General features: G+C 39.1%; 1 protein-coding gene across 1 annotated transcript; it reads right to left on the bottom strand.

Moving 5' to 3' along the window:
• Nucleotides 1-239: 239 nt before the first annotated feature.
• On the bottom strand, nt 240-16906 carry SPINK8 (serine peptidase inhibitor Kazal type 8 (putative)). The gene is made up of 6 exons (XM_006065178.4): nt 16796-16906; nt 14765-14844; nt 12040-12086; nt 11165-11286; nt 6085-6127; nt 240-480 (listed from the first exon to the last, which is right to left on the bottom strand). The coding sequence occupies exons 2-6, from the start codon at nt 14829-14831 to the stop codon at nt 469-471; spliced, it is 291 nt and encodes a 96-aa protein (XP_006065240.4). The 5' UTR covers nt 14832-14844; nt 16796-16906; the 3' UTR covers nt 240-468.
• Between the last annotated feature and the right edge of the window lie 10812 nt (nt 16907-27718).

Below are 27718 nucleotides of genomic sequence, written 5' to 3'. Positions count from 1 at the left end.
GCTGCTGGGAATATATGCAGAGGAAATAAAAACACTATGTTGAAGAGATACCTGCATGCCCATGTTCTTAGAGCATTATGTACAATAGCCAAGACATGGAAACAGCCTGAGTGTCCATTGATGAATGAATGGATAAAAATGTTGTGAGTATACACACACACACATGAATAAATCAGCCATAAAAATAGAAGGGAATCCTACAATTTGCAACAACATGGATGGATCTTGAGGACATTACACTAAATGAAATAAGTCAGAGAAAGGCAAATACTGTATGATTTCACATGTGAGATCTAAAAAACAAACACAATAAATGCATAGAAAAAAATCATTTATTGAAGATCAATGAGTTTGATTGTAGCTATTGGTTTCCTCAAGCACCAGCATATTCCTCTAAAGGCGATGTAAAAGCAGTCATTGTGATTGACTTGATCATCTGGGAATTCAGTAAGTTCTGTAATGGTAAGTTCAGGAGTTTTCCTGCAAGAGAAATATGTGCTTAGAGAAATCAAATTTGGGAAAATGAAGAGAAAAACTACCATACTGGTTACTATAAATAGTCTAGTAAGAGGAATGTAGAGCAATTATCCTATGAATTAAGGCAGACCAAAGTGGCTCAGATGGTAAAGAATCTGACCGCAATGCGGGAGACCTGGGATGGGAAGATCTGGAGGAGTGCATGGCAACACAATCCAGCATTTTTGCCTGGAGAATCCCCATGTGTTGGGGGCCGGCGTGAGGCACTCTGCCCATGGCAAAGGTCATGAGGAAGGAGGCTCGACATACGCAAAGGCGGGATCGAGCCTCAGGAGTCCCCCTGGAGATCCTCGAGCATCTACCCCCATAACCAGAGCCTGCCTACTTTACTACTTTGTGCTCTCACCTACACCTCTGACTTTACGGGGGGCTGTCCCCCACCACCTCTTTCGGAGAAGGAGTTAACCTAGAGCTCCAGTTAATAAAAGTTCCTGGGCGTGATAGGAGTGTTTTAACCTACAAACTCCTCTGAAGGTTCTCTAGCCTGCCTGACAGGCTTGTCCGGCCACATGTGATTGCTCACAGCCTCCCAACTGTGAGAGGCACGAGATGCTTTAAACCTTGTAAAAACAGGTTCTTTAGAAAAGTTAGAAAATTATTAGTATAAGTATAATGGGCTGATTAGAAATTGTATTGGTGAAGGGTTTTTCATTTGTTGAGCCAATGTTTACTGCTAAGTCTCCACATCCCCTGCCCTTATACACATTAATGAATATATAGAAGAAATAAGTATTAACCTTTGATATTAATCACGTTAGACCTTAGGCTAAGTAAATTCTTTCCTTAATTAAAACCCACTATACCCTCACCCTATAGGAATGTAACTTTATTTGGGTGGCGTCTGTTTTAAGAATAATCACCCCTGGAGAAATAAGTGTCCTGGTTGACTGACTGCTGTCACAAGGAGAGGGTCATAAATTGTCAGCAGGCCCCCTGGCCAGAAGATGATGTAACACCCCTAAGACCTCTGTATACATTTGTATGAAGCACCTGACTTTGATAAAAGTCAGGACTGCTGACCCTGCATGACTTTTGCATAACATCTCAGTGTATAAAAGTAGACCATGGAAAATAAAGAATTGGGATCAGTTCCTCGAAAGACTGGTCTCCCCATGTCTCTCTCTCACTCTGGCTGAGTCTCCATCTGGAGTGTGGAACCCACCATGCTTACTAATTATGCCTGGGCTTCCAAGATCGGACCGGGGAGGCCTCAGTGTCTCCTCTCCTTTGGGAGAAAGGAAGGACGCCTGCGGCCTACGTAAGTGGTGCAAGCTTCTTGTCTTGAAGTTTTATTGGTCCCCCGTGTAAACCAAGCTACTCAGCCTCTTTTCTCCACTGAATTTTCCTACTGAGCTATCCTCATTCTATTACTCTTTATATCTTTGATGAATAAATAATTAAATAGGTCGCCGATGCCGTCCCCGCTTCGAATACCCTGGATCAGCTGGGGCTGGACCCCGGCACCCATGGACAGAGGAGCCTAGTGGGCTACAGTCCATGGAGTTGAGCTGAACACAACTGAGCGACTAAGCAGCAGCAGCAGCGGAGACATTCTAATTTCCTTGAGGAAGAACAAAAGTACCGAGTGGAAGTGGACCAAGAAGAGAAGAGCTATGGATATGAATTCTTACATTAAGTCTTTGGACCCCAGAAGAGCCTATAGGAAATTCCATGGGGCAGAAAAGGTGGAGAGTAGATACAGTGGAGTTGATGTGAATCAGAGTCTGGTCAGAGGCATATAGACTGTTATTTGAGGCATAGAAAGAATAGAGTCTAGAACTGACCCTCTGGATTCAAGACTTAGCCTTGCCAGTTCCTAGCTCTGTTTCCTTGGGTTAGTTACATCCCTCTGTCAACTTACGCATCTTTGAATATGAAATGCAGCCAATAGCAACATCTTCCTCATGGTGGGGGCGGTGGGGAGCACAGGAGAGGGGGTATAGGCAAAGCATGTGACAGTGTAAGACACGTGGTTGACAGTGATAACTGTTAGTCTTGCTTTGGCAGCTACCATATTCTTTATGATCTTGTCAAGAACAGAGTTTGGCGGGGAGCAGGAATAAATTGGGAGTTTGGGATTGACATATAACACTACTGTACATAAAACTGATAACTATTAAATACCTACTCTATAGCACAGGGAACTCTGCTCAATACTCTGTAATGGCCTATATGGGAGAATAATAAAAAAAAGAGTGGGTATATATCTATATTTAATTGATTCACCTTGCTGTACAACAGGAACTAACACAGCATTGTAAATCAACTATACTTCAATAAAGATTTAAAAATAAATAAAGACAAACTGGGAAAAAGAAAACAGTTTCTGTTCTGCTTTGTTGAAAGACTGTGGGGAGGGGCCACTATTCATTCATTCATTCCCTTTCTCCTTATAGCCTAGCAAGCCATTTTAATGTGTGCAGTGTGTATCATTTTGTTTACATGTCTTTGTGCAAAATATATAATTGTGTTTGTTTATTTTTAACTTACATGCTATGCTATGCTATGCTAAGTCACTTCAGTCGTGTCCGACTCTGTGTGACACCATAGACGGCAGCCCACCAGGCTCCCCCGTTCCTGGGATTCTCCAGGCAAGAACACTGGAGTGGGTTGCTATTTCCTTCTCCAATGCATGAAAGTGAAAGTGAAGTCGCTCAGTCGTGTCCAACTCTTAGCGACCCCATGGATTGCAGCCTAACAGGCTCCTCCATCCATGGGATTTTCCAAGCAAGAGTACTGGAGTGGGGTGCCATTGCCTTCTCCGTTAACTTACATAATGATGTGTTAATTTTATTTTTCTGTCCCTTGCTTTTTCTCTTGCTGTAGTGTTTTGAGATCCATCATATTGCCAAGTATTGTTGTTTAGTCGCTAACTCATGTCCAGCTTGTGTGACCCCATGGACTGTAGCCTGCCAGTCTCCTCTGTCCCTGGGATTTTCTGGGCAAGAACCCTAGGGTGGGCTGCGATTTCCTTATCCAAGGGATTTTCCTGACCCAGGGATCAAAACTGGGGCTCCTGCATTGGCAGGTGGATTCCTTACCACTGCACTGCCTGGGAAGCCCCTGACAAGGGCTGTGGTCCAGATACAAGGGGAGGGGATTCAGCAGGATGATCTATGAATTGGCCTAGGTCAAAACCAATCTGACAGAGTAGAGGTCATGTGACGTCTCTTTGTAGTTACCCCGAATGACGGAAGTGCCTGAGAATCTTTAGGATTTTTCTTTAGTGGAACTAGAGAATATTTAGGTCCACTAGACCTTTTCTGGTGATTAATATGTATTATTATTATTGTTCAGTCATTAACTTGTGTCTGACTCTTTGTGACCCGAGATGGCTGGATGGCATCACCGACTTGATGGACGTGAGTTTGAGTGAACTCCGGGAGTTGGTGATGGACAGGGAGGCCTGGTGTGCTGCGATTCATGGGGTTGCAAAGAGTTGGACACGACTGAGCGACTGAACTGGACTGAACTGCAGCATGCCAGGCTTCCCTGTCCTTCCCTATCTCCTGGAGTTAGCTCAAACTCATGTCCATTGAGCCAGTGATGCCATCCAACCTCTGCCATCCTCTGTCACCCCCTTCTCCTGCCCCTGTGTTTCCCAGCATCAGGGTCTTATTCGGTGAGTCGGCTCTTCACATCAGGTGACTGAAGGATTGGAGCTTCTGCTTCAGCATCAGACATTCCAGTCAATATTCAGGGTTGATTTCCTTTAATTGACTGGTTTGATCTCCTTGCTGTCTAAGGGACTCCCAAGAGTCTTCCCCAGCACCACTCTTTGAAAGCATCAGTTCTTCAGTGCTCAGCCTTCGGTGTGGTCCTACTCTCACATCTGTACATGACTACTGGAAAAACCATAGCTTTGACTATACAGACCGTTGTTGGCAAAGTGATGTCTCTGCTTTTTAATACACTGTCTAGGTTTGTCATGGCTGTTCTTCCAAGGAACAAGCGTCTTTTAATTTCATGGCTGCAGTCACCATCCACAGTGATTTTGGAGCCCAAGAAAATGTTGTCTGTCACTGTTTTCAGTTTTTCCTCATCTATTTGCCATGAAGTGACGGGACCAGATGCCATGATCTTAGTTTTTTGAATGTTGAGTTTTAAGACAGCTTTTTCACACTCCTCTTTCACCTTCATTAAGAGACTTTTTTGTTCCTCTTTGCTTTCTGCTATTAGGGTGGTATCTTCTGCATATTTCTCCCAGAAGTCTTGATTCCAGCCCGGCATTTCGCATGAGGTACTCTGCATATAAGTTAAATAAACAGTATGACAGTATAGAGCCTTGACATACTCCTTTCCCAATTTTGAACCAGTCCAATTTTTTTTTGAACCAGTTCAGTTTTGAGTATTACCTTACTATCATGTGAAATGAGCACAATTGTATGGTAGTCTGAACATTCTTTGGCATTGCCTTTCTTTGGGATTGGAATGAAAACAGATCTTTTCCAGTCCTGTGGCCATTGCTGAGCTTTCCAAATTTGCTGGCATATTGAGTGCAGCCCTTTCACAGCATCATCTTTTAAGATTTTAAATAGCTCAGCTGGAATTCCATCCCTCCGCTAGCTTTGTTCATAGTAATGCTTTCTAAGGCCCACTTGACTTCACATTCCACGATGTCTGGCTCTAGGTAAGTGACTATACCATCCTGGTTATCTGGGTCATGAAGACCTTTTTTGTACAGTTCTTCTGTGTATTCTTGCCATTTCTTCTTAATCTCTTCTGCTAGGTCCTTGCCAAATAATATGTATGCTGATCTGTAAATCAGATGAGCCTTGTGAATTGAGATTGTCAGAAGAGGCTGTCATAAAAGTATTACAAAATTATGTCTTTTTAACCCGTGTTCCCTTCCACACACGTCATTTTCTCTTTTATTAATTAATTAATTATTATTATTTTGACTGCACTGGGTCTTCGTGGCTACACACAGTCTTTCTCTAGTTGTAGCGCGTCGGGGCTACTCTGTAGTTGCGGTGCATGGTCTTCTCTTTGCCATGGCTTCTCTTGTTGCAGAGCATTGGCTCTAGGGTTCCTGGGCTTCAGTAGTTGTGGTGCATGGGCTCAGTAGTTGTAGCACAAGGGCTTTCTTACGGCATGTGGAATCCCCCAAACCAGAGATCAAACCTGTGTCCACTGCATTGGTAGGCGGATCCTTAACTACTGGACCACCAGAGAAGTCCTTCATGTTCTATTCTAAGATACTTGGTCCCAGTCCCCTTTCCATGCCTCATAAAGCTACAAAAATCTCTTTGGCATTAGCTGAGTTCTTGCTTGTACTCTATGACCCTAGAGTCAAAGACACAGTATCAAAGCGTGATCTGTTTACTCTCAGAAAAAAATAGAGGAAGGAAAAAAAAAAATAGAGGAAGGAAATGTGACAAACACTGCACTATAAGATAGGCATGAAAGGTTCATGGTATCATTATTTCTAATTTTATGTATGTTTGAAATTTTTCATAACAAATCTTTAAAGTCCTCTAGAACAAGGAACTCTTACCTCTATCTGGTTTACTCCCCAAAATGAAAAATAAAAGTGATTTTACTTACACATGGTCCATCATGCAGTTTAATTATGTTAAGTTTTTCATATCTGTAAGAAATTATATTTCAAAATGATTACTTTTACTCTATGATATATCACAAATTATATCTAAATTTGACATGATAATCTTTAGCTAAGTTTGAGGAGACATTTAGCTAATAGTGATTTCTTATTTAATAAGTGATTTTTAAATATCTACTATATGTTTATTTGTCAAAGAGGGTGAGTGTATAAAACATATTCAGTCTGAAATCAAATACAGAAAATTGAAAGTAATCTTGAGTATTTAAGTAGAAATGCAGGAAGCGAATGTGCAATACAGTTAAATTATCCATTTGATGAAAAGTAATGGCAACCCATTCTTGCCTGGAAAATCCCAGGGGTGGAGGAGCCTGATAGGCTGCAGTCCATGGGGTCGCTAAGAGTAAGACACGACTGAGCGACTTCACTTTCCCTTTTCACTTTCATGCATTGGAGAAGGAAATGGCAACCCACTCCAGTGTTCTTGCCTGGAGAATCCCAGGGATGGGGGAGCCTGGTGGGCTGCCATCTATGCTGTCACACAGAGTCAGATATGACTGAAGCTACTTAGCAGTAGCAGCAGCAGCAAAGACATTACTACTGACCTTACAGAAATAAAAATGGTTACAAGGGAAGGCTATGAACAGCTGTACATCAGCTGGTTAGATAACCTAGATGAAATGGACAAATTCCTATAAACACACATTACCAAAACTGACTCAAGAAGAAATAGAAAATATCAACAGGACATATATCAAGTAAAGAGATTGAATCAGTTATTGAAAACCTCCTAAAAGAGAAACTCAGGACCAAATGGCTTCTTTAGAAAATTCTATCAAATACTTAAAGATTTGATACCATTTCTTTTCAAACTCTTCCAAATAGTAGAAGAAGAAGATTACTGATTGATTCTGTGAAGCTAGAATTACCTTAATAGCAAAGACAGACATCACAAAAAAAAGAAAACTACAGACGAATATCCCATCTGAATATAGATGCAGAAAATGTCAGCTAAACACTGGCAACATTATTTAGCTGGCTTAAAACTCAACTTTCAGAAAACTAAGATCATGGCATCCGGTCCCATCCCTTCATGGCAAATAGATGGGAAAACAATGAAAACAGTGACAGACTTTATTTGGGGGGGCTCCAAAATCTCTGCAGATGGTGACTGCAGCTATGAAACTAAAAAACGCTTGCTCCTTGGAAGAAAAGCTATGACCAACCTAGACAGCATACTAAAAAGCAGAGGCATTACTTTGCCCACAAAGGTCCATCTAGTCAAAGCTATGGTTTTTTCAGTAGTTATGTATGGATGTGAGAGTTGGACTATAAAGAAAGCTGAGCACTGAAGAATTTATGCGTTTGAACTGTGGTGTTGGAGAAGACTTGAGAGTCCCTTGGATTGCAAGGAGATCCAACCAGTCCATCCTAAAGGAAATCAGTCCTGAATATTCATTGGAAGAACTGAAGCTGAAACTCCAAAACTTTGGCCACCTGACGTGAGGAACTGACTCATTAGAAAAGACCCTGATGCTGGGAAATACTGAAGGCAAGAGGAGAAGGGGTCAGAGGATGAGATGGTTGGATGGCATTACCCATTCGATGGACATGAGTTTGAGTAAACTCCAGGAGTTGGTGATGGAGAGGGAAGTCTGGCATGCTGCAATCCAGGGTCACAAAGAGTCGGACATGATTGAGCAACTGAAGTGAACTGAAATACTGAGAAACTGAATATAATAGCATATCAAAAGTTCTATACATCATGACCAAGTTGGGTTTATCCCATGAATGCAGGGTGGTTCAACCTAAAAATATAAGCCAGTGTACTGCTGCTGCTACTGCTGCTAAGTCACTTCAGTCATGTCCGACTCTCTGTGACCCCATAGACGGCAGCCCACCAGGCTTCCCTGTCCCTGGGATTCTCCAGGCAAGAACACTGGAGTGGGTTGACATTTCCTTCTCCAATGCAGGAAAGTGAAAAGTAAAAGTGAAGTCGCTCAGTTGTGACCGACTCTTAGCGACCCCATGGACTGCAGCCCACCAGGCTCCTCCATCCATGGGATTTTCCAGGCAAGAGTACTGGAGTGGGGTGCCATTGCCTTCTCCCAAGCCAATGTACTAACATCATATTAAAAGAATGAAGCAAAAGAATCACATGCTTATCACATTCATGTTAAAAAAAAAACCATCATTTCAGCATCAGTAATTAACATGGATATGCAGTTCAAAACCACGGTGAGATATTACCTGACATCTGTCAGAATGGCTGTCATCAAAAAGAATCCAAATAACAGATATTGACAAAGATGGGGAGAAAAGGGAACACTTGGGCAATGTTGGTGGGAATGTAAATTGGTGCAGCCACTATTTAAAATAGTATGGGAGTCTCTTAAAAAAAATTTAAAATATGACCCAGCATTTGACCATATGACCCAGCATTTCCACTCCTCAGTGTGATTAAAAAAAAAAACAAAACAATAATTTGAAAGGATACATGTACCCCAGTGTTCATAGCAGCAGTATATATAATTGCTAAGACATGGAAGCTACCTAAGAATTTTATCAACAGATGAATGGATAAAGAAGGTGTGGTATACATATGTAATGAAATGATACTCAGCCACACACACACAAAAGAATGAAATTTTGCCATTTGCAACAACATGGATGGACTTGGAGAGCATCATGCCAAGTGAAATAAGTCAGAGAGAGAAAGACAAATATTGTATGATATCACTTATATGTAGAATCTAAAAAATTACAACAAACTAGTGAATGAAACAAACAAACAAAAAAAAACTGTCACAGATACAGAGAACAAACTAGTGGTCATCAGTGGGGAGAGGGAAGGGGTGAAGGACAAAGTAGGGGTAAGGGGGAAAAAAGAACTATTATGGGAGGATGTGAAACCATGTGTGTGAAACTTAAAACCTGTTACGCACTATAGAATTTAAAGACTTATTCAATGACAATTATATTTAATTAAAAAAACAAAAATCTGAAAAAACCCACAACCCAAAATCCAACACCCTTTCATAATAAAATTACTCAGAAAACTAGGAATTGAAGAGAAACTCCTCAATATAACAAAGAACATTTATGAAAATCCCACATCTAACATTCCACTCAATAGTGAAAGCTTGAACCAGAGCATTCGAAAGAAAAAAAAAGAGAAATCCAAAATTTTATATTATTTTCAATTATACTTCAATAAAGCTGGGGAGAAAAGCCGTCCAAACTGGAAAGGAAGAAGTAAAACTTTATATTTGAAGATGACATGGTTCTATGTATAGAAAATCTCAAAGAATTCCTATAAAAATTATTAAAGGTAATAAACAGCAGTATTTCAGAATATAAGAACACAGGAAAATCAACTGTTTCTATAAACCAACAAAGAACAATCTGAAAATAAAATTAATTTAAACATTGCATTTACAATATCACTCAAAAAATAAGATACCTGAAGATAAATTTAACCCAGGAGGTTAAAGACTGTGCACTGGATGCTACAAAACATTGCCGAAAGAAATGAAAGAAGGCCTAAATAAATGGAAAGCTCTCCCATCCTCATGGGTTAGAAAACTTCATATTGTTAAAATGTTTATACCACTCGAAGCAATTGACAGATTCAATGTAATCCTTATCAAAATCCCAGTGGCCCTTTTTTTTCAGAAGTGGAAAAGACTACCTTCAAATTTATATGGAGTTGCAAAAGACCTGTTTAAGCAGAACCATTTTGAGGGGGGAAAAAAGTTGGGAGGACCCCACATTCCTGATCTCAAAACTGACTACAAAGATAATCAGTGTTGTAGTACCAACATCAGGTTAGAGAATAATGGAATAGAAATGAAATAAACCCAACATCTAAGGCCAACTGATTTTTAGCACGAGTGCCAAGACTATTCAATGGGAAAAGAATAGTCTCTTCAAAAAGTGGTGCTGGGGCAACTAGATAATTGTATACAAAAGAATGAGATGGACCCCTATCCCACACATAAAGTTTTTGTTGGCAGAGACTGGAAGAAGGCTTCCCAGGTGGCTCAGTGGCAAAGAATCCGCCTGCCAATGTAGGAGACACAGCTTTCATCCCTGGTCAGGGAAGATCTCATATGTCACGGGGCAACTAAGCCTGTGTGCCACAACTAATAATCCTGTGCCCTAGAGCCCAGTAACTGCAAGCGCTGAAGCCTGTGCGCCCTAGAGCCTGTGATCTACAACGAGAGAAGCCACCGAAATGAAAAGCCTGCGCACCGCAAGTAGAGAGTAGCCCCGACTCGCCCCAACTGGAGACAAGCCTGCACAGCAACGAAGACCCAGCACAGCCAAAAATAAATAAGCAAATACTTTTTAAAAAGAAGACTGGCAGATTGATCGGTTTTAGCCATTTAAGACAATTTCTGTTCAATCTTTAGGAGACCCCTAAGACAATTAAATGGGACCTGTGTAGTGACTATTCATGACCAAAACATGCAAGCTTCACAGAATTATTCCAGAAGTAGTTAAGCTAACAAAAGCAACAGTAACAAACCTTGGAGAGGGAGAGAATCTGACTTCCAGGGTTGCAATATTATACTCATCCATTTTTCAACAACAAAAAAAATTATGACACAAAGAACCAAGGAAGTACAGCACATATTACAGGATGAAAAAGCAGTCAAGGACTCAGGGAGGTCATATGTTGGACTTCGAAGACAGATACTTCGCCCAGCTACCTCCTCTTCTTCATCAGGCTTTTGTTCTTTGGCCTGAGGGAGCTTAAGGATAACCTTCATCTGTGGTCACAAGACCTGAATGGTGTGGCTACTTGCACTGCTGAGTTTTTTCCACTTGATCTTTGTCCAGGCCAGACAGCACAGTCACTTCAGTGGGTTTTTGTTTCTGTCTGAATGGGATCACATTGGGGAGCATAGGGAGGGATAGAAGAAATGGAGGAGCAATAGTGACGCAGTCTCTGGAAGGAAGATCTAATCAGTTGGAAGTGTTCCAAGGAGGCCATTCCTATCCTGGCCTAGCCTCTTGACTTGAGAGAAAGGAGAGTTAAAAAAAAAAATTAAGACTTACAGAATTCTGTAGCAGAGATGGCATTCCCCACTGTAGGTAATATGGTCACTGCCACATATGGAGTCTGTTGGCCTGAGGTAGGCTAAAATCCAGCACTTGTTTATATTCTTAGTGCATTCAGCCTGAAGGTGAGACACAGACACTGCATCAGAGCCCTTTATCTGGCTTCTCTAGCCTTGATTGCTGGGAGCAGGGGAGAAGGATGGAATATGGAGCAATAGACCAGGAGTTTGGAGAGCAGGCTTCAGAAATCTCAGTATTTGACCCCTGGTGCTCACCACCAACAGTATATATATAACATAACATAACACATGTAATCTGTAGACTCCCCAATCTGGGCTATAAATTCCTTTTTAAGATGAAATTCCCTGCCTCACTAATTACAAAATGTGATTGTTAGGTTTCAGAGATTAGAATATGCTTATGAACATTTCTGGTTGACTTGTATATGGTGCTTCAGATAGCAGTAGGCTCAGACTTATTACAGGAGAGTTACGATTTGGAAGGAAGGGGACAGAGAGAATGAGAGCCTCACTTGATCTGTGGGAGGAAAGATGTATGCCTTAGCATATCTCAGTTGAATGTCCACCTCAGCATAGGACAGACCTGAATTTGAGCCACAACTTCCTCATTCATTTAATGGCACAAAATACTTGCCTTCTATCCCACAAGAGAGTTGTATGAACTGATTGGGGTTTATACCCAGGAACATATAGAAGGCACTACATAGAGTTAGTGACTCAGCTGTTGTTGTGGGGTTATACCCACACATGTTTTCTCTGGCCCCTGCCTCCCAGAAAAATGAGCCGAGACCATCAGGGAAACTGTTTTTCCTCTCCATTCCTGAGCTTGGGAAGCAAAGAAGCAGAGCTTACCTTTGTCTTTTCTAGGTCAGTCCCTCTGTCCATAGGAAGAGGAAAGTCTGGAAGGCAAAAGCATATTCAAAAGAGTTGCCGCTCTGTCTTCTGCCCTTAAGGGTAAAAGTGAGGATGAAGGAGACCTGGTTGGCACCCAGGAAGCATCAGATCCCATCAGGAGAGGCAGAGGTTCCTTTTGATGCATGCTGCCCTCCAAAGGGGGACTCAGAGGAGCAAAGAATCAGGAAACTTCTGTCCCCTCCTCTTTGTAAAGAAGAGATCTTAATTCTGACCCTTCCCCTTCACAGGTAAATAACAACTTCTACAATCATCCTCTGTTCTTTTTAAAAAACACACTCTAAGTTATATGAAGTAGTTATACTGAGATACCTTAAAAGATGCTGGGTTACATATTCTTGATCCAAAACAGTTTTTGCAATTACACACACACACATATATAATACTTATATAGTTTTATATAATTATATTAATTTTATGTAGTTATATAATTATAATTATCTGATAATATAAAATATAATATATTGTCAACTCTCTCTATAATAATGTATCTTTATCAGATATCACTCATATACCATAGAATTCACCTATTTAAAGTGTATAGTTGAGGACTTCCCTGGTGGTCCAGTGGTTAACAATCTGCCTGCCAAAGAGGGGGACATGGGTTCCATCCCTGGTCTGCGAAGATTCCACATGCCACGGAGGAACAAAGCCCGTGTGCCACAACTACTGAGCCCACACTCCAGAGCCCACAGGTTGCAACTACTGAAGGCGGCGTACCTGGAGCCTGTGCTCGGTAACAAGAGAAGCCACCACGTTGAGGAGCCTGCACACTGGCTCTCTGCAACTAGAGAAAGCTTGCATGCAGCAACAAAGACCCAGCACGATCAAAAATAAATAAAAATTTAAAGTATACATTTCAGTGGTCCTTAGTATATTCACAGAGGTGTGCAACCATCAGTCACTTTTAGAACATGTTCATCACCCTCAAAAGAAACCCTGTACCCAACAGCAGGCTCTTCTCATTCCTCCCTTCCGTCAACCCAGACAACTCTAATCTACTTTCTGTCTGTTCTGGACACTTCATACAAATGGAATCATACAATATGTAGTCTTTCCTTTCTATCTCTTTCACTTAGTGTGGTAAAGGTGTATCCATGTTATTGCATGCATCAATACTTCATTCCTTTTTATAATTAAATAATACTCTGTTGTATGTATATACCATATTTTGCTTATCCATTAATGAATTAATGGACATTTGAATTGTTTTCACTCTTTGGCTATTATGAATAAGCCTGCAGTGAGGCGAGCGTGACCATCACAACAGTATGGAAACTTGATATGCTGCTGTAAATATTCTTTTTTTCCCCCTGCACCACATGAGATCTTAGTTCCCTGACTAGGAATCAAACCTAGGCCCCTGGCAGTGGAAGCTCAGAGTCCTCACCTAACTGGACTGCCAGGGAATTCCTATGTGCCTGTTTTTTGTGGTCATATGTTTTTATTTCCCTTAGATATATACCTAAGAGTGCAATTGCTGGGTTATATGGTGACCTTTGGAGGAACTTCTGGATTATTTTCTAAGGTAGCCACACCATTTTACATCCCTACCAGCATTATATGAGAGTTCCATTTTCTTCACATCTTTGTTAATGTTTGTTATTAATCTCTCTTTTTGATAGATGCTTTACAAATAATTTCTCCCATTCTCTAGGCAGTCTTCCACTTTATTGACATCTTTGTTGGTATCCTTTACATCACTAAAATGTTTAATTCGATGAAATCCAACTGATTTTTATTTTTTGCCACCCTGTGCAGCATGCAGGATCTTAGTTCCCTGACCAGGGATTGAACCCGTGCCCCCTGCATTAGGAAAGTGGAGTCTTAACTACTGGACCACCAGGGAAACCCCTGATCTACTGTTTTGTTCCTTTTTTATGTATAATGCAGGCATTTTTTTTAATTAACAAATTTTTATTTATTTTTGGCTGTACCGGGTCTTACTTGTGGCGTGGAGGATCTTCAATCTTTGTTGCCGCGTGTACAATCTTTAGTTGTGTATCGATACATGGGATCTAGTTCCCTGACCAAAGATTGAAACCGGTTTCCCTACATTGGGACCATGGAGTCTTAGCCACTAGACCACCAAGGAAATCCCTGAATTTTCTTTTTTTTTTTTTAGTAGTTGCACTGTGGCTTACTGTTTTTATCTTAGCTTATCGGAATATACTTCAGATTTATACTATTTTAATTCAAGTGATATATAGAAATGTTATTCCTATATAGCTCTGTCCTTCCTTTTATTACATTGTTGTTATACACATTATATTTATATTAGTCACAAACCCAACAGTAAATTGCTATAATTATTATACAATTTCATGTCTTTTAAAGAAGCCTAGAGAAGAAAGGACAGTGAGTATATATTTAGTGAATTTGTAATATTAATGTTTTATTCACCATTTCTGGTTCTCGTCCTTTGTTCCTGTGGATTTACCATCTAGTGTCATTTCCTTATACAAACACAGCTTTGTTTTCAACCACCAGTTTTGATACCAATAGCACTGTGTGAATCCTTTCTTTCTGGGGGTTCAGTGTCTGCATGACTCTGAAGAATTAGACTTAAATAAAACAGGACAGCATTTCTTCTGTACTTCTATCTTTTTCATGATCTTGAATATACAGCAGAAATATGTGGGCAAAGGAAGGACATGGAACTCACCAACTGCGAAGGCAGCCCACATGGAGATGACCAGAACAAGAATGGCGCTAGAGAAGACCCCCTTCATGGTGGCAGAAGAACTGTGGAAATATGGAGACGTTGACAGTAAGACAGAAAAAATTCCACACAACATACAAATTCTCATAGAGATCCATCATTAACCAGGAAATGAAGTCTAAATATTTAATGTTTTTTCTTTCTTTGGGTTATTTGGAATGAATTGTGTCTGATGCAATTGCATTGGCTAGTTCATTTCCCTGGAGTAATTGGTCATGAGAAAAAAAAATGATCTCAAAAATAGAATTTTAGAAGGGAATATATGTATGTGTGGGTCTATTCCTGGACTCTCTTCTGTTCCATTTATCTATACAAGAGCTCAAACCATACTATTTTAATTATTATGGCTCCATGATAATGTCAACTGAAATAAAAACACAAAACATAAAAGCTGTGAGTTTCGGTTTTATTTGTAGGCTTACTGAGGACTATAATCTGGGAGAGAGCCTCTCTGATAGCTCTGAAGAACTGCTCTGAAGTGGTAAGGGGGTAAGTCAGCATATATGTGATTTTGACAAAGGAGTATGTGCAATTCAGCACACATCTTGGTAAAGGTTGGCACTAGCCATGAGGAGATGTCTCAGTTAATGATTTTAGCACTTCTCTAAGTATGGGAAGGTGCCAGATATTGAGTTCATAAAATTTTCTCCTGAAAATATCTACCTATCTGAAAGCCTGTTCTGCCAGTTTCCCCAGAACACAGAGTGCCTCGTTTCTGATCTTCACCCTGAACTCCTTTCAGGGTGTGTGAAGATCAGTGAGTGCAGTGGCTAATGAGTCAGTCCTTGTAGATCAAGCAGATGGCAGACATCACTCTTTTGTATATAAGTCCTCCAACTTTGTACTTCTTTATTTTTACCTTTTTACCTAAAACAAAATGTATTAGATTTATCTGTATAGGGGTTTGGATTCAAAGATTCAGAATAAATGTGTCACCTGGCTACCTTAGAAAAATAGAATTTTAGAATATGTCAGGATTTCCCTGGTGGCACAGTGCATGAGAGTCCACCTTCAACGCTAGCGACACTAGTTTGATCCCCGGTCTGGACAGAGGATGAGGTGGCTGGATGGCATCACTGACTCGATGGACATGAGTCTGAGTGAACTCCGGGAGTTGGTGATGGACAGGGAGGCCTGGCATGCTGCAATTCATGGGGTTGCAAAGAGTCGGACACGACTGAGCGACTGAACTGAACTGAACTGGGAAGATTGCACATGTCACAGAGCAACTAAGCCCATGTACCACAGTTATCGAGCCCGAGATCTAGAGCCTGTGAGCTGCAACTACTGAAGCCTGTGCAACTAGATAGATCCTGTGCTTCACAACAAGAGAAGCCACCACAATGAGAAGCCTGTGTACCGCAATGAAGAGCAGCCCCCACTGTCTGCAACTAGAGAAAGCCCATGCACAGCAACAAAGATCCAGTGCAACCAAAAAAAAAAAAAAAAAAAAAAAAAAACCTGGGAAAAAATCTTTAAAAAAAAGAAGATGATGCCAGAAAAATAGGTAGTAAAGAATATCTGCAGGGGATCCTTTGGTAAAGCATCAGCACCGAGACTTTTTCAATGACCTGTTTTAAAGTTGAGATTTATTTCTGAGGTAAGAACAGCAGTCACTAGAAAGTGCAGTGACACATGTGAGTCAACAGACAATAAGAAATGGTAACATTCAAAACACTGAATACTCACTCTCATATCCTTAATCTTCCATTATATGATGACTTTGGTGTTAATACTTTAACCTATAACATTACTGAAGTGAAAACCATAGCATGTTCATCAGCAGCTTACTGGCATTATTGAAAATACTACAGTACAAGCCAATTGACTTCATCTATAGGTTTTTATACATTTTCCAGGGAAATTATATACCTAGGTAGCTTCTGCCCAAGACCTTCCCTGAATAAAACCAAATAATAAATAATGTAACTCTCTTCCTACTCAAAAGTTTGCAAATTATTAAGTCCACCTTACCTACTGTACTTCCACAGTTGCTCATAGAAACTTGCTGGACAAAATGTTCTTTATTTCCTCCTGTTGATAATGAAATAAGGGGGCATGTGCGCACATGTGTGTGTGTGTTGGCTGTAGGGGTATAACTGTCTTTTTAAGGTTGCAGTGCCTGGCAGCAGAACAGAGTGAACTGTGAAACAAAGAATGTTGCTCCCTATCCAGTTCTACAAGTATGAAGTTAGCCACTGTAGTTGCTGAACAACGTTGCACTTGGAGGAATTCAGGATGAAAAAGGATGAGGAACTCTGTGCTTTGGACAAGCAGACCCCTTAGATAGTTAGATATAGATCTTAAGAAGAATTTTAATGAACCCACAGTCTTGCATCTTTCCATACATAGAAAAGCACTAAAAAAATGATTAGCTCGAATTATTTATTCTTTGTGAATAGAAGTAATCTATAACCAAGATGTATGCTGGACTGCATACATATCCTAGCCAAAATTCATATGTAGGGACTTCCCTCGTGGTTCAGTGGTAAAGAATCCACCTGCCTATGCAGGGGACATGGGTTCGATCCCTGTTCCAGGAAGGTCCCACATGCTGTGGAGCAACTAATCCAGTGCACCAGTTATTGAGCCTGTGTTCTAGAGTCTGGGAGCCACAACTACTGAGCCCACCAGCCTCAATTACTGAAGCCCACATGCCCTAGAGCCCATGCTCTGCAACAAGAGAAGTCTTCACAATGAGAAGCCTGAGCACCGCAACTAGAAAGTAGCAGCAGCTCTCCACGAGTAGAGAAAGCCCATGCAACAATAAAGACCCAGCAAAACTACAAAAAAATACATAAATAAATGATTGCTTAAAAATCATATAGAAGTTAACTTCTTTGTCTATTTCTTCAGAGCAGTCCCCTCAGAGCTGATGAGAGGCTGTCTCCCAGGCTCTAGTCCTCAGTAAGGTCCATGAATAAAACGTAAACTCACAGCTCTTATGTTGTGCATTTTTCTTTAGGTTGACAAAACTTTAAAGTTAGGAAATGTAGGCACAATTCAAATCTATTTCTTCCAGCTCCAAATTCTATATACCTAAATCTCTTGAGTTGCTGTCTCAGTTTCCTGAGGGTGATATGTACTATCCACTGCACTCTAAAATATAGCTGTTCTTGCCAAACTATTTTAGAGGTATGTCAAATCCAATTTTTTAATTCTTACATTTTTATCTGTATTGCAGTTATATTCAGGACAGCTTCAGATATTTGCACAATACTATAAATTGCTACATTTGCACATGCTGTTAATTATTTTATCAACAGTCAAATCTATGTATTCACTTTATCAAAACATTTAGTTTAGAATGTTTTAGTTTTATGCTGGTAGCTTACTGAGAACTAAGCCTGGGAGACAGTCTCTCAGATAGCTCAGAAGAACTCCCCTGAAGTGATAGAAGAGGGGCCAGTTGTATGTATGAATTTTGCAGCTGAGAAATGCATGCAGTTAGTCATAAAAAGTTTACTGCTAATCACATAACATATCTCAAGTTAATGATTTCAGCACTTTTCTAGAATCTAGGGTCATTGAAATTCTTCCTTAGATATGCATCTTAACTATTTCAGTTAGTTCAGCCACTCAGTCATGTCCGACTCTTTGTGACCCCATGGACTGCAGCACATCAGGCTTCCCTCTCCATCACCAACTTCTGGAGCTTGCTCAAACTCATGTCCATAGAGTCAGTGATGCCATCCAACCATCTCATCCTCTGTCGTCCCCTTCTCCTCCTGCCTTCAATCTTTCCCAACATCAGGGTTTTTTCCAATGAGTCATTTCTTCGCATCAGGTGGCCAAAGTGTTGGAGTTTCAGCTTCAGCATCAGTCCTTCCAATGAATATTCAGGACTGATTTCCTTTAGGACTGACTGACTGGATCTTCTTGCAGTCCAAGCAACTCTTAAGAGTCTTCTCCAACACCACAGTTCAAAAGAATAAATTCTTTGGTGCTCAGCTTTATGGACCAACTCTCACATCCATACATGACTACTGCAAAAACCATAGCTTTGACTAGATGGACCTTTGTTGGCAAAGTAATGTCTCTGCTTTTGAATATGGTTAACTATTTAGGGGCCCATATATCTAAAACACAGAATGCTTCATCCTGAATTCCTTTCAGGATATACTGTAGGTTAGCAACTGCACTGGCTAATGACTTACTCCTTGCAAAACTACAATAGTGGGCAGCATTTTGTTGTTGTTTTACAGTACCCTCTGAGTCTAAGATAAGTGGATGAAGGATGGCAGTCAGATCTTGCTAGAAATCTGGATTCAAAGTCCACTTCCCAATAGGCTATAAGAAGTGGAGGGAAGAGAAAAGATTGCTTCTTCATGTCTAGGAGGTGCACAGTGAGGAAGTCAGCCTTGAGAGCCAGAAGGGTCCTCACAATAGCTCTTTGCTCCTATGTCTAGCACTATCACCTTAGGAAAGAAGAAGTCCCTTCTGCTGAGATAACCTCTTTGGTGCAACCCTTCCTGCCTCATAACATGATATCTTCCATTATTTCAGTCCCTTGTCTGGCTTTATTTATCTTTATTTCAATGGCATCCTGATAATTTGGGAATGCATTCACTGATTTGCTTAGTGTTTATTCCCACCACTGGATCAGAGGGTAAGCTCCTTAAAGGAGTTGATACTATTTTGTTACTACCATTCTAGGCATCTTTTCTGAGGTTTGAAATCAGAACACGAGAATTTTAGTGACCTATAGGCAATCATGATAATAGTGGAATGAGATATATTCTAGTGCTTATCCTTCTGAAACATGTTTAAATTTTCCTCCAGACTTACCCTAATCCCCATATATTTTACGTATGCTAATTGAATACTTGTGTATTCTTCAAAACCAAGCTTTTAAGATGGGTTCTAATCACAGATTCCCTGTATTTCCCACCCAATTAAGCAAGCAAGTGGGTAGAAGCCAATAAGGATGGACAGTACTTGCCTGGGGCTCAGTTTTCAGACAGTTTGGTCAGTGTTGCATGGCTGGTTTATCATATGAATGATGAGTCAAGAACTGCTTAGCTTATTAAATTGCAAAAAAAAAAAAAAACAGTAAAAAGGACAGAGTAAAGAGAGCTGAAGGAAACTTTTTTTTAATTTATTTATTTTTAACTGAAGGATAATTGCTTTACAATATTGTGTTGGTTTCTGCCACACATCAACATGTATTGGCCATAGATATATATATGTGCCCTCCTTCTTGAGCCTCCCTCCCACCTCCCACACATTTTATTCTTGAATGCTTACTGTAGTATGAGCATGTTATCAAAAATGCTGGTATGTATATAAATACAAAATATCATTTTAAATAAAATTTCACATGACACGTGAAATTATTACCAAAATTTAATGTTTTAATTAAACAGCCACATGAAATTCTGTAATATTGATCACTGTGAATCAAAAATGTCAGACCCTTAAGAACTGCTGAAGTGTTACCTAATCCAAGCCATTCATTTGACACACGAAAAAACTGAGACTCCAATGAGAAAAACACAGGTCATGAGATATGAAAACTCATTTTCCCTCCCAGGTGTCCAGGTTTCAGTGAATCATAGTAAATATTCCTGTTGTTGTTGTTTCTAATCGATGAATATAGTAAAGTTTCAGGATATAAAATTAACACACAGAAATCCCATGCATTCCTATACACAAACAATGAGAAAACAGAAAGAGAAATTAAGGAAACAATTCCATTCAACATTGCAACAAAAAGAATAAAATACTTAGGAATAAATCTACCTAAAGAAACAAAAGACCTATATATAGAAAACTATAAAACACTGATGAAAGATATCAAAGAGGACACAAATAGATGGAGAAATATACCATGTTCATGGGTCAGAAGAATCAATATATTGAAAATGAGTATATTACCCAAAGCAATCTATAGATTCAATGAAATCCCTATCAAGCTACCAATGGTATTTTTCACAGAACTAGAACAAATAATTTCACAATTTGTATGGAAATACAAAAAACCTCGAATAGCCAAAGCAATCTTGAGAAAGAAGAATGGAACTGGAGGAATCAACCTGCCTGACTTCAGGCTATACTACAATGCTACAGTTATCAAGACAGTATGGTACTGGCACAAAGACAAAAATACAGATCAATGGAACAAAATAGAAAGCCCAGAGATAAATCCACACACATATGACACCTTATCTTTGACAAAGGAGGCAAGTGGAGAAAAAACAATCTCTTTAACAAGTGGTGCTGGGAAAAATGGTCAACCACTTGCAAAAGAATGAAACTAGAACACTTTCTAATACCATACACAAAAATAAACTCAAAATGGATTAAAGATCTGAATGTAAGACCAGAAACTATAAAACTCCTAGAGGAAAACACAGGCAAAACACTCTCTGACATAAATCACAGCAGGATCCTCTATGACCCACCTCCCAGAGTAATGGAAATAAAAGGAAAAATAAACAAATGGGACCTAATTAAACTTAAAAGCTTTTGCACAACGAAGGAAACTATAAGCAAGGTGAAAAGACAGCCTTCAGAATAGGAAAAAATAATAGCAAATGAAGCAACTGACAAATAATTAATCTCAAAAATATACAAGCAGCTCCTGCAGCCCAATTCCAGAAAAATAAGCAACCCAATCAAAAAATGGGCCAAAGAACTAAACAGACATTTCTCCAAAGAAGACATACATATGGCTAACAAACACATGAAAAGATGATCAACATCACTCATTATCAGAGAAATGCAAATCAGAAAATTAATTTATTTTTTATTGAAGGGTAATTGCTTTACAGAATTTTGTTGTTTTCTGTCAAACCTCAACATGAACCAGCCATAGGTATACATATATCCCCTCTCTTTTGAACCTTCCTCCCATCTCCCTCCCATCCCACCCCTCTAGGTTGATACAGAGCCCCTGTTTGAGTTTCCTGAGCCATACAGCAAATTCCCGTTGGCTATCTATTTTACATATGGTAATATAAGTTTCCATGTTACTCTTTCCGTACATCTCACCCTCTCCTCCCCTCTTCCCATGTCCATAAGTCTATTCTTTATGTCTGTTTCTCCATTGCTGCCCTGTAAATAAATTCTTCAGTACAATTTTTCTAGATTCTGTATATGTCTGTTAGAATATGATATTTATCTTTCTCTTTCTGACTTACTTCACTCTGTATAATAGGTTCTAGGTTCATCCACCTCATCAGAACTGACTCAAATGTGTTACTTTGTATGGCTGAGTAATATTCCATTTTGTATATGTACCACAACTTCTTTATCCAATCATCTGTCGATGGACATCTAGGTTTCTTCCATGTTCTAGCTATTGTAAATAGTGCTGCAATGAACAATGGGATACATGTGTCTTCTTCAGTTTTGGTTTCCTCAGGGTATATGCCTACAAGTGGGATTGCTGGGTCATATGGTGGTTTTATTCCTATTTTTTAAAGGTATCTCCATACCATCTTCCATAGTGGCTGTGTCAATTTACATTCCCACCAACAGTTCAAGAGCATTCCCTTTTCTCCACACCCTCTCCAGCATTTATTGTTTGTAGACTTTCTGATGATGACCATTCTGAATGGTGTGAGGTGATATCTCATTGTGGATTTTGAATTTGCACTTCTCTAAGAATGAGTGATGTTGAGGATCTTTTCATGTGTTTGTTAACCATATGTATGTCTTCTTTGGAGAAATGTCTGTTTAGGTCTTTTTCCCACTTTTTGATTGGATTGTTTGTTTTTCTGGCATTGAGTTGTATGAGCTACTTGTATATTTTGGAAATTAATCCTTTGTCAGTTGTTTCATTTGCTATTACTTTCTCCCATTCTGAAGGTTGCCTTTTCTGCTTGCTTATAGTTTCCTTTGCTGTGCAAAAGCTTTTAAGTTTAATCATGTCCCACTTGTTTACTTTTGTTTTTATTTCTGTAACTCTCGGAGGTGGGTCATAGATGATCTTGTTTTGATTTATGTCATTGAGTGTTCTGCCTGTTTCCTCTAAGAGTTTTATAGTTTCTGGTCTTACATTTAAGTCTTTAATTCACTTTGAGTTTATCTTTGTGTATGGTGTTAGGAAGTGTTCTAACTTCATTCATTTACATGTAGCTGTCCAGTTTTCCCAGCACCATTTATTGAAGAGGCTGTCTTTGCCCCATTGTATATGCTTGCCTCCTTTGTCAAAAATAAGGTACCCATAGGTGCATGGGTTTATTTCTGAGCTTTCTGTCTTGTTCCATTGGTCTATATTTCTGTTTTTGTGCCAGTACCATACTGTCTTGATGACTGTAGCTTTGTAGTATAATCTGAAGTTAGGAAAGTTGATTCCTCCAGCTCCATTCTTCTTTTTCAAGACTGCTTTGGCTATTTGGGATCTTTTGTGTGTCCATATGAATTGTGAAATTTTTTTGTTCTAGTTCTGTGAAAAATGCCATTGGTAATTTAATAGGGATCGCATTGAATCTGTAGATTGCATTTGGTAGTATAGCCATTTTCACAATACTCATTCTTCCTACTCTGGAACATGGAATATCTCTCCATCTGTCTATGTCATCTTTGATTTCTTTCATTTGTGTCTTATAATTTTCTGTGTAAAGTTCTTTTGTCTCCTTCAGTTAAGTTCAGTTCAGTCGCTTAGTTGTGTCTGACTCTTTGCAACCCCATGAATCACAGCACGCCAGGCCACCCTGTCCATCACCAACTCCCGGAGTTTACTCAAACTCATGTCCATCGAGTCGGTGATGCCATCCAGCCATCTCATCCTCTGTCATCCCCTTCTCTTCTTGCCCCCAATCCCTCCCAGCATCAGAGTCTTTTCCAATGAGTCAACTCTTCGCATGAGATGACCAAAGTATTGGAGTTTCAGCTTCAGCATCAGTCCTTCCAATGAACACCCAGGACTGATCTCCTTTAGGATGGACTGGTTGGATCTCCTTGCAGTCCAAGGGACTCTCAAGAGTCTTCTCCAACACCACAGTTCAAAAGCGTCAATTCTTTGGTGCTCAGCTTTCTTCACAGTCCAACTCTCACATCCATACATGACCATTAGAAAAACCATAGCCTTGACTAGACGGAACTTTGTTGGCAAAGTAATGTCTCTGCTTTTTAGTATGTTATCTAGGTTGGTCATAACTTTTCTTCCAAGGCATAAGTGTCTTTTAATTCATGGCTGCAATCACCATCTGCAGTGATTTTGGAGCCCCAAAAAATAAAGTCTGACACTGTTTCCACTGTTTCCCCATCTATTTCCCATGAAGTGATGGGACCAGATGCCACGATCTTAGTTTTCTGAATGTTGAGCTTTAAGCCAACCTTTTCACTCTCCTCTTTCACTCTCATCAAGAGGCTGTTTAGCTCCTCTTCATTTTCTGCCATAAGGGTGGTGTCATCTGCATATCTGAAGTTATTGATATTTCTCTCGGAAATCTTAATTCCAGCTTGTGCTTCTTCCAGCCCAGCGTTTCTCATGATGTGCTCTGCATAGAAGTTTAATAAGCAGGGTGACAATATACAGCCTTGACGTACTCCTTTTCCTATTTGGAACCAGTCTGTTGTTCCATGTCCAGTTCTAACTGTCTGCTTATATAAGTTTATTCCTAGATATTTAATTATTTTTGTTGCAATGGTGAATAGGATTGAATCCTTAATTTCTCTAATTTTTCATTGTTAGTATATAGAAATGCAAGTGATTTCTGTGTAGTGATATTGTATCCTGCAACTTTGCTTAATTCATTGATTAGTTCTAGTAATTTTCTGATACTATCTTTAGGCTTTTCTATGTACAGTATCATGTCATCTGCAAGCAGTGAGAGCTTTACTTCTTTTCCGATCTGGATTCCTTATATTTATTTTTCTTCTCTGATTGCTGTAGCTTGGACTTCCAAAACTATGTTGAATAATAGTGGTGAAAGTGCACACCCTTGTCTTGTTCCTGATCTTAGGGGGAATGCTTTCAATTTTTCACCATTGAGAATAATGTTTGCTGTAAGCTTATCATATATGGCCTTTACTGTGTTGAAGTAGGTTCCTTCTATACCCATTTTTTTTTTATTATTTTGAACCAGAAATGGGTGCTGAATTTTGTCAAAGGCTTTTTCTGCATCTATTCAGATTATCATATGGTTTTTACCTTTCAATTTGTTAATATGATGTATCACATTGATTGATTTGCATATATTGAAGAATCCTTGCTTCCCTGTAATAAATCCAACTTGATCATGGTGTATGAGCTTTTTGATGTGTTGCTGAATTCTGTTTGCTAAAATTTTGTTGAGGATTTTTGCATCTATGTTCATCAGTGACATTGGCCTGTAGTTTTCTTTTTTTATGTTGTCTCTGTCTGGTTTTTGGTATCAGGGTGATGGTGGCCTTGTAGAATGAGTTTGGAAGTGTTCCTTCCTCTGCAATTTTTGGAAAGAATTTTAGAAGGATAGGCATTAGTTCTTCTCTAAATGTTTGATAGAATTCTCCTGTGAAACCATTTGGTCCTGGGCTTTTGTTTTTTGTGGGAGATTTTTGATCACGGCTTCAATTTCAGTGCTATAGTTGGGTTGTTCATAATTTCTATTTCTTCCTGGTTCAGTCTTGGAAGATTGAATTTTTCTAAGAATCTGTCCATTTCTTCCAGGTAATCTATTTTATTGCCATATAGTTGTTCATAATAGTCTCTTATTATCCTTTGTATTTCTGCATTGTCTGTTGTAACCTCTCCTCTTTCATTTCTAATTTTGTTGATTTGATTCTTCTTTTTTTCTTGATGAGTCTGGCTAAACGTTTGTCAATTTTGTTTATCTTCTCAAAGAACCAGCTTTTAGTTTTATTAATCTTTACTATTGTTTGTTTCATTTCTTTTTCATTTATTTCTGCTCAGATCTTTATGATTTCTTTCCTTCTACTAATTTTGGGGGTTTTTTGTTGTTGTTGTTGTTGTTGTTCTTTTTCCCGTTGTTTTAGGTGTAAAGTTAGGTTGTCTATTCGATGTTTTTCTTGTTTCTTGAGGTAGGATTGTATTGCTATAAACTTCCCTTAGAACTGCTTTTGCTGCATCCCATAGATTTTGAGTTGTCATGTTTTCATTGTCATTTGTTTCTAAAAATTTTTTGATTTCCCTTTTGATTTCTTCAGTAACCTGTTGATTATTTAGAAATGTGTTGTTTAATCTCCATGTGTTTGTGTTTCTTACAGTTTTTTTCTTGTAATTGATATCTAGTCTCATAGCATTGTGGTCAGAGAAGATGCTTGATATGATTTCAATTTTCTTAAATTTACTGAGGCTTGATTTGTGACCCAAGATGTGGTCTATCCTGGAGAATGTTCCATGTGCACTTAGGAAGAAGGTGTATTCTTCTGCATTTGGATGGAATGTCTTGAAGATATCAATGAGATCCATCCCATCTAATGTATCATTTAAGACTTGTGTTTCTTTTCTGTTTTGATGATCTGTCCATTGGTGTGAGTGGGGTGTTAAAGTCTCCTACTATTATTGTGTTACTGTCAGTTGCTCCTTTTATGTCTGGTAGTGCTTGTCTTATGTATTGAGGTGCTCCTCTGTTGAGTCCATAGGTATTTACAGTTGTTATGTCTTCCTCTTGGATTGATCCCTTGATCATTATGTAGTGTCCTTATCTCTTGTAATCTTTATTTTTGGGTCTATTTTGTTTGATATGAGGATTGCTACTCCAGCTTTCTTTTGCTTCCCATTTGCATGGAATATATTTTTCCATCCTCTCACTTTCAGTCTATTATGTGTCTTTAGGTCTGAAGTGGGTTTCTTGTAGACAGCATATATATGGGTCTTGTTTTTTTTATCCATTCAACCAGTCTCTGTCTTTTGGTTGGAGCATTTAGTCCATTTACATTTAAAGTAATTATTGATATATAAGTTCCTATTGCCATTTTCTTAATTTTGGGGGGTTGATTTTGTAGATCTTTTTTCTTCTCTTGTATTTCTTGACTATATAAGTCCCTTTAACATTTGTTGTAAAGCTGGTTTGGTGGTACTGAATTCTGTTAACTTTTGCTTGTCTGAAAAACTTTTTATTTCTCCAACAATTTTGAATGAGATCCTTGCCGGGTACAGTAATATTGGTTGTAGATTCTTCCCTTTCCATACTTTAAATATGTCCTGTTGTTCCCTTCTGGCCTGCAGAGTTTCTGCTGAAAGATCGGCTGTTAAGCGTATGGGGTTTCCCTTGTATGTTAGTTGTTGCTTCTCCCTTGCTGCCTTTAATATTCTTTGTGTTTAGTCTTTGTTAGTTTCTTTAGTATGTTTCTTGGTGTGTTTCTCCTTGGGTTTATCCTGTATAGGACTCTTTGTGCCTCTTGGACTTGATTGACTATTTCCTTTTCCATGTTGGGGAAATTTTCAACTATAATCTCTTCAAAAATTTACTCATACCTTTCTTTTTCTCTTCTTCTTCTGGGACCCCTATAATTTGAATGTTGGTGCATTTGATATTGTCCCAGAGGTCTCTGAGACTGTCCTCAGTTCTTTTCATTCTTTTTACTTTATTCTGCTCTTCAGAAGTTATTTCCACCATTTTATATTCCAGCTCATTGATTCTGCTTCAGATATTCTGCTATTGATTCCTTCTAGAGTATTTTTAATTTCAGTAATTGTGTTGTTTGTCTCTGCATGTTTATTTTTTAATTCTTCTAGGTCTGTGTTAATTGATTCTTGCATTTTCTCCATTTTGTTTCCAAGGTTTTTGATCATTTTTACTATCTTTATTCTGAATTCTTTTTCAGATAGTTTGCCTATTTCCTCTTCATTTATTTGGACTTCTGTGTTTCTAGTTTGTTCCTTCATTAGTGTTTCTCTGCCTTTTCATTATTTTTTTTAACTTATTGTGTTTGAGGTCTCCTTTTCCCAGGCTTCAAGGAAAGTTGATTCTTTCCTTGAAGAAAGTTGAATTCTTTCTTTCT

Source organism: Bubalus bubalis, chromosome 21 (genome assembly GCF_019923935.1).
Source record: "Bubalus bubalis isolate 160015118507 breed Murrah chromosome 21, NDDB_SH_1, whole genome shotgun sequence".
NCBI classification, from domain to species: Eukaryota; Metazoa; Chordata; class Mammalia; order Artiodactyla; family Bovidae; genus Bubalus; species Bubalus bubalis.
The sequence above is the reverse complement of the archived record's forward strand: the minus strand, read 5'-3'. Positions and strand labels throughout refer to the sequence as shown.

Coding starts and splice junctions, on each gene's coding strand:
- SPINK8 (XM_006065178.4), bottom strand. CDS start 14,831: ATGAAGGGGGTCTTCTCTAGCGCCATTCTTGTTCTGGTCATCTCCATG. Junction 12,087..14,764: donor GTGGGCTGCCTTCGCAGTTG/GTGAGTTCCATG, acceptor TTTGCCTTCCAG/ACTTTCCTCTTCCTATGGAC. Junction 6,128..11,164: donor CATCTCTGCTACAGAATTCT/GTAAGTCTTAAT, acceptor AATTTCTTACAG/ATATGAAAAACTTAACATAA.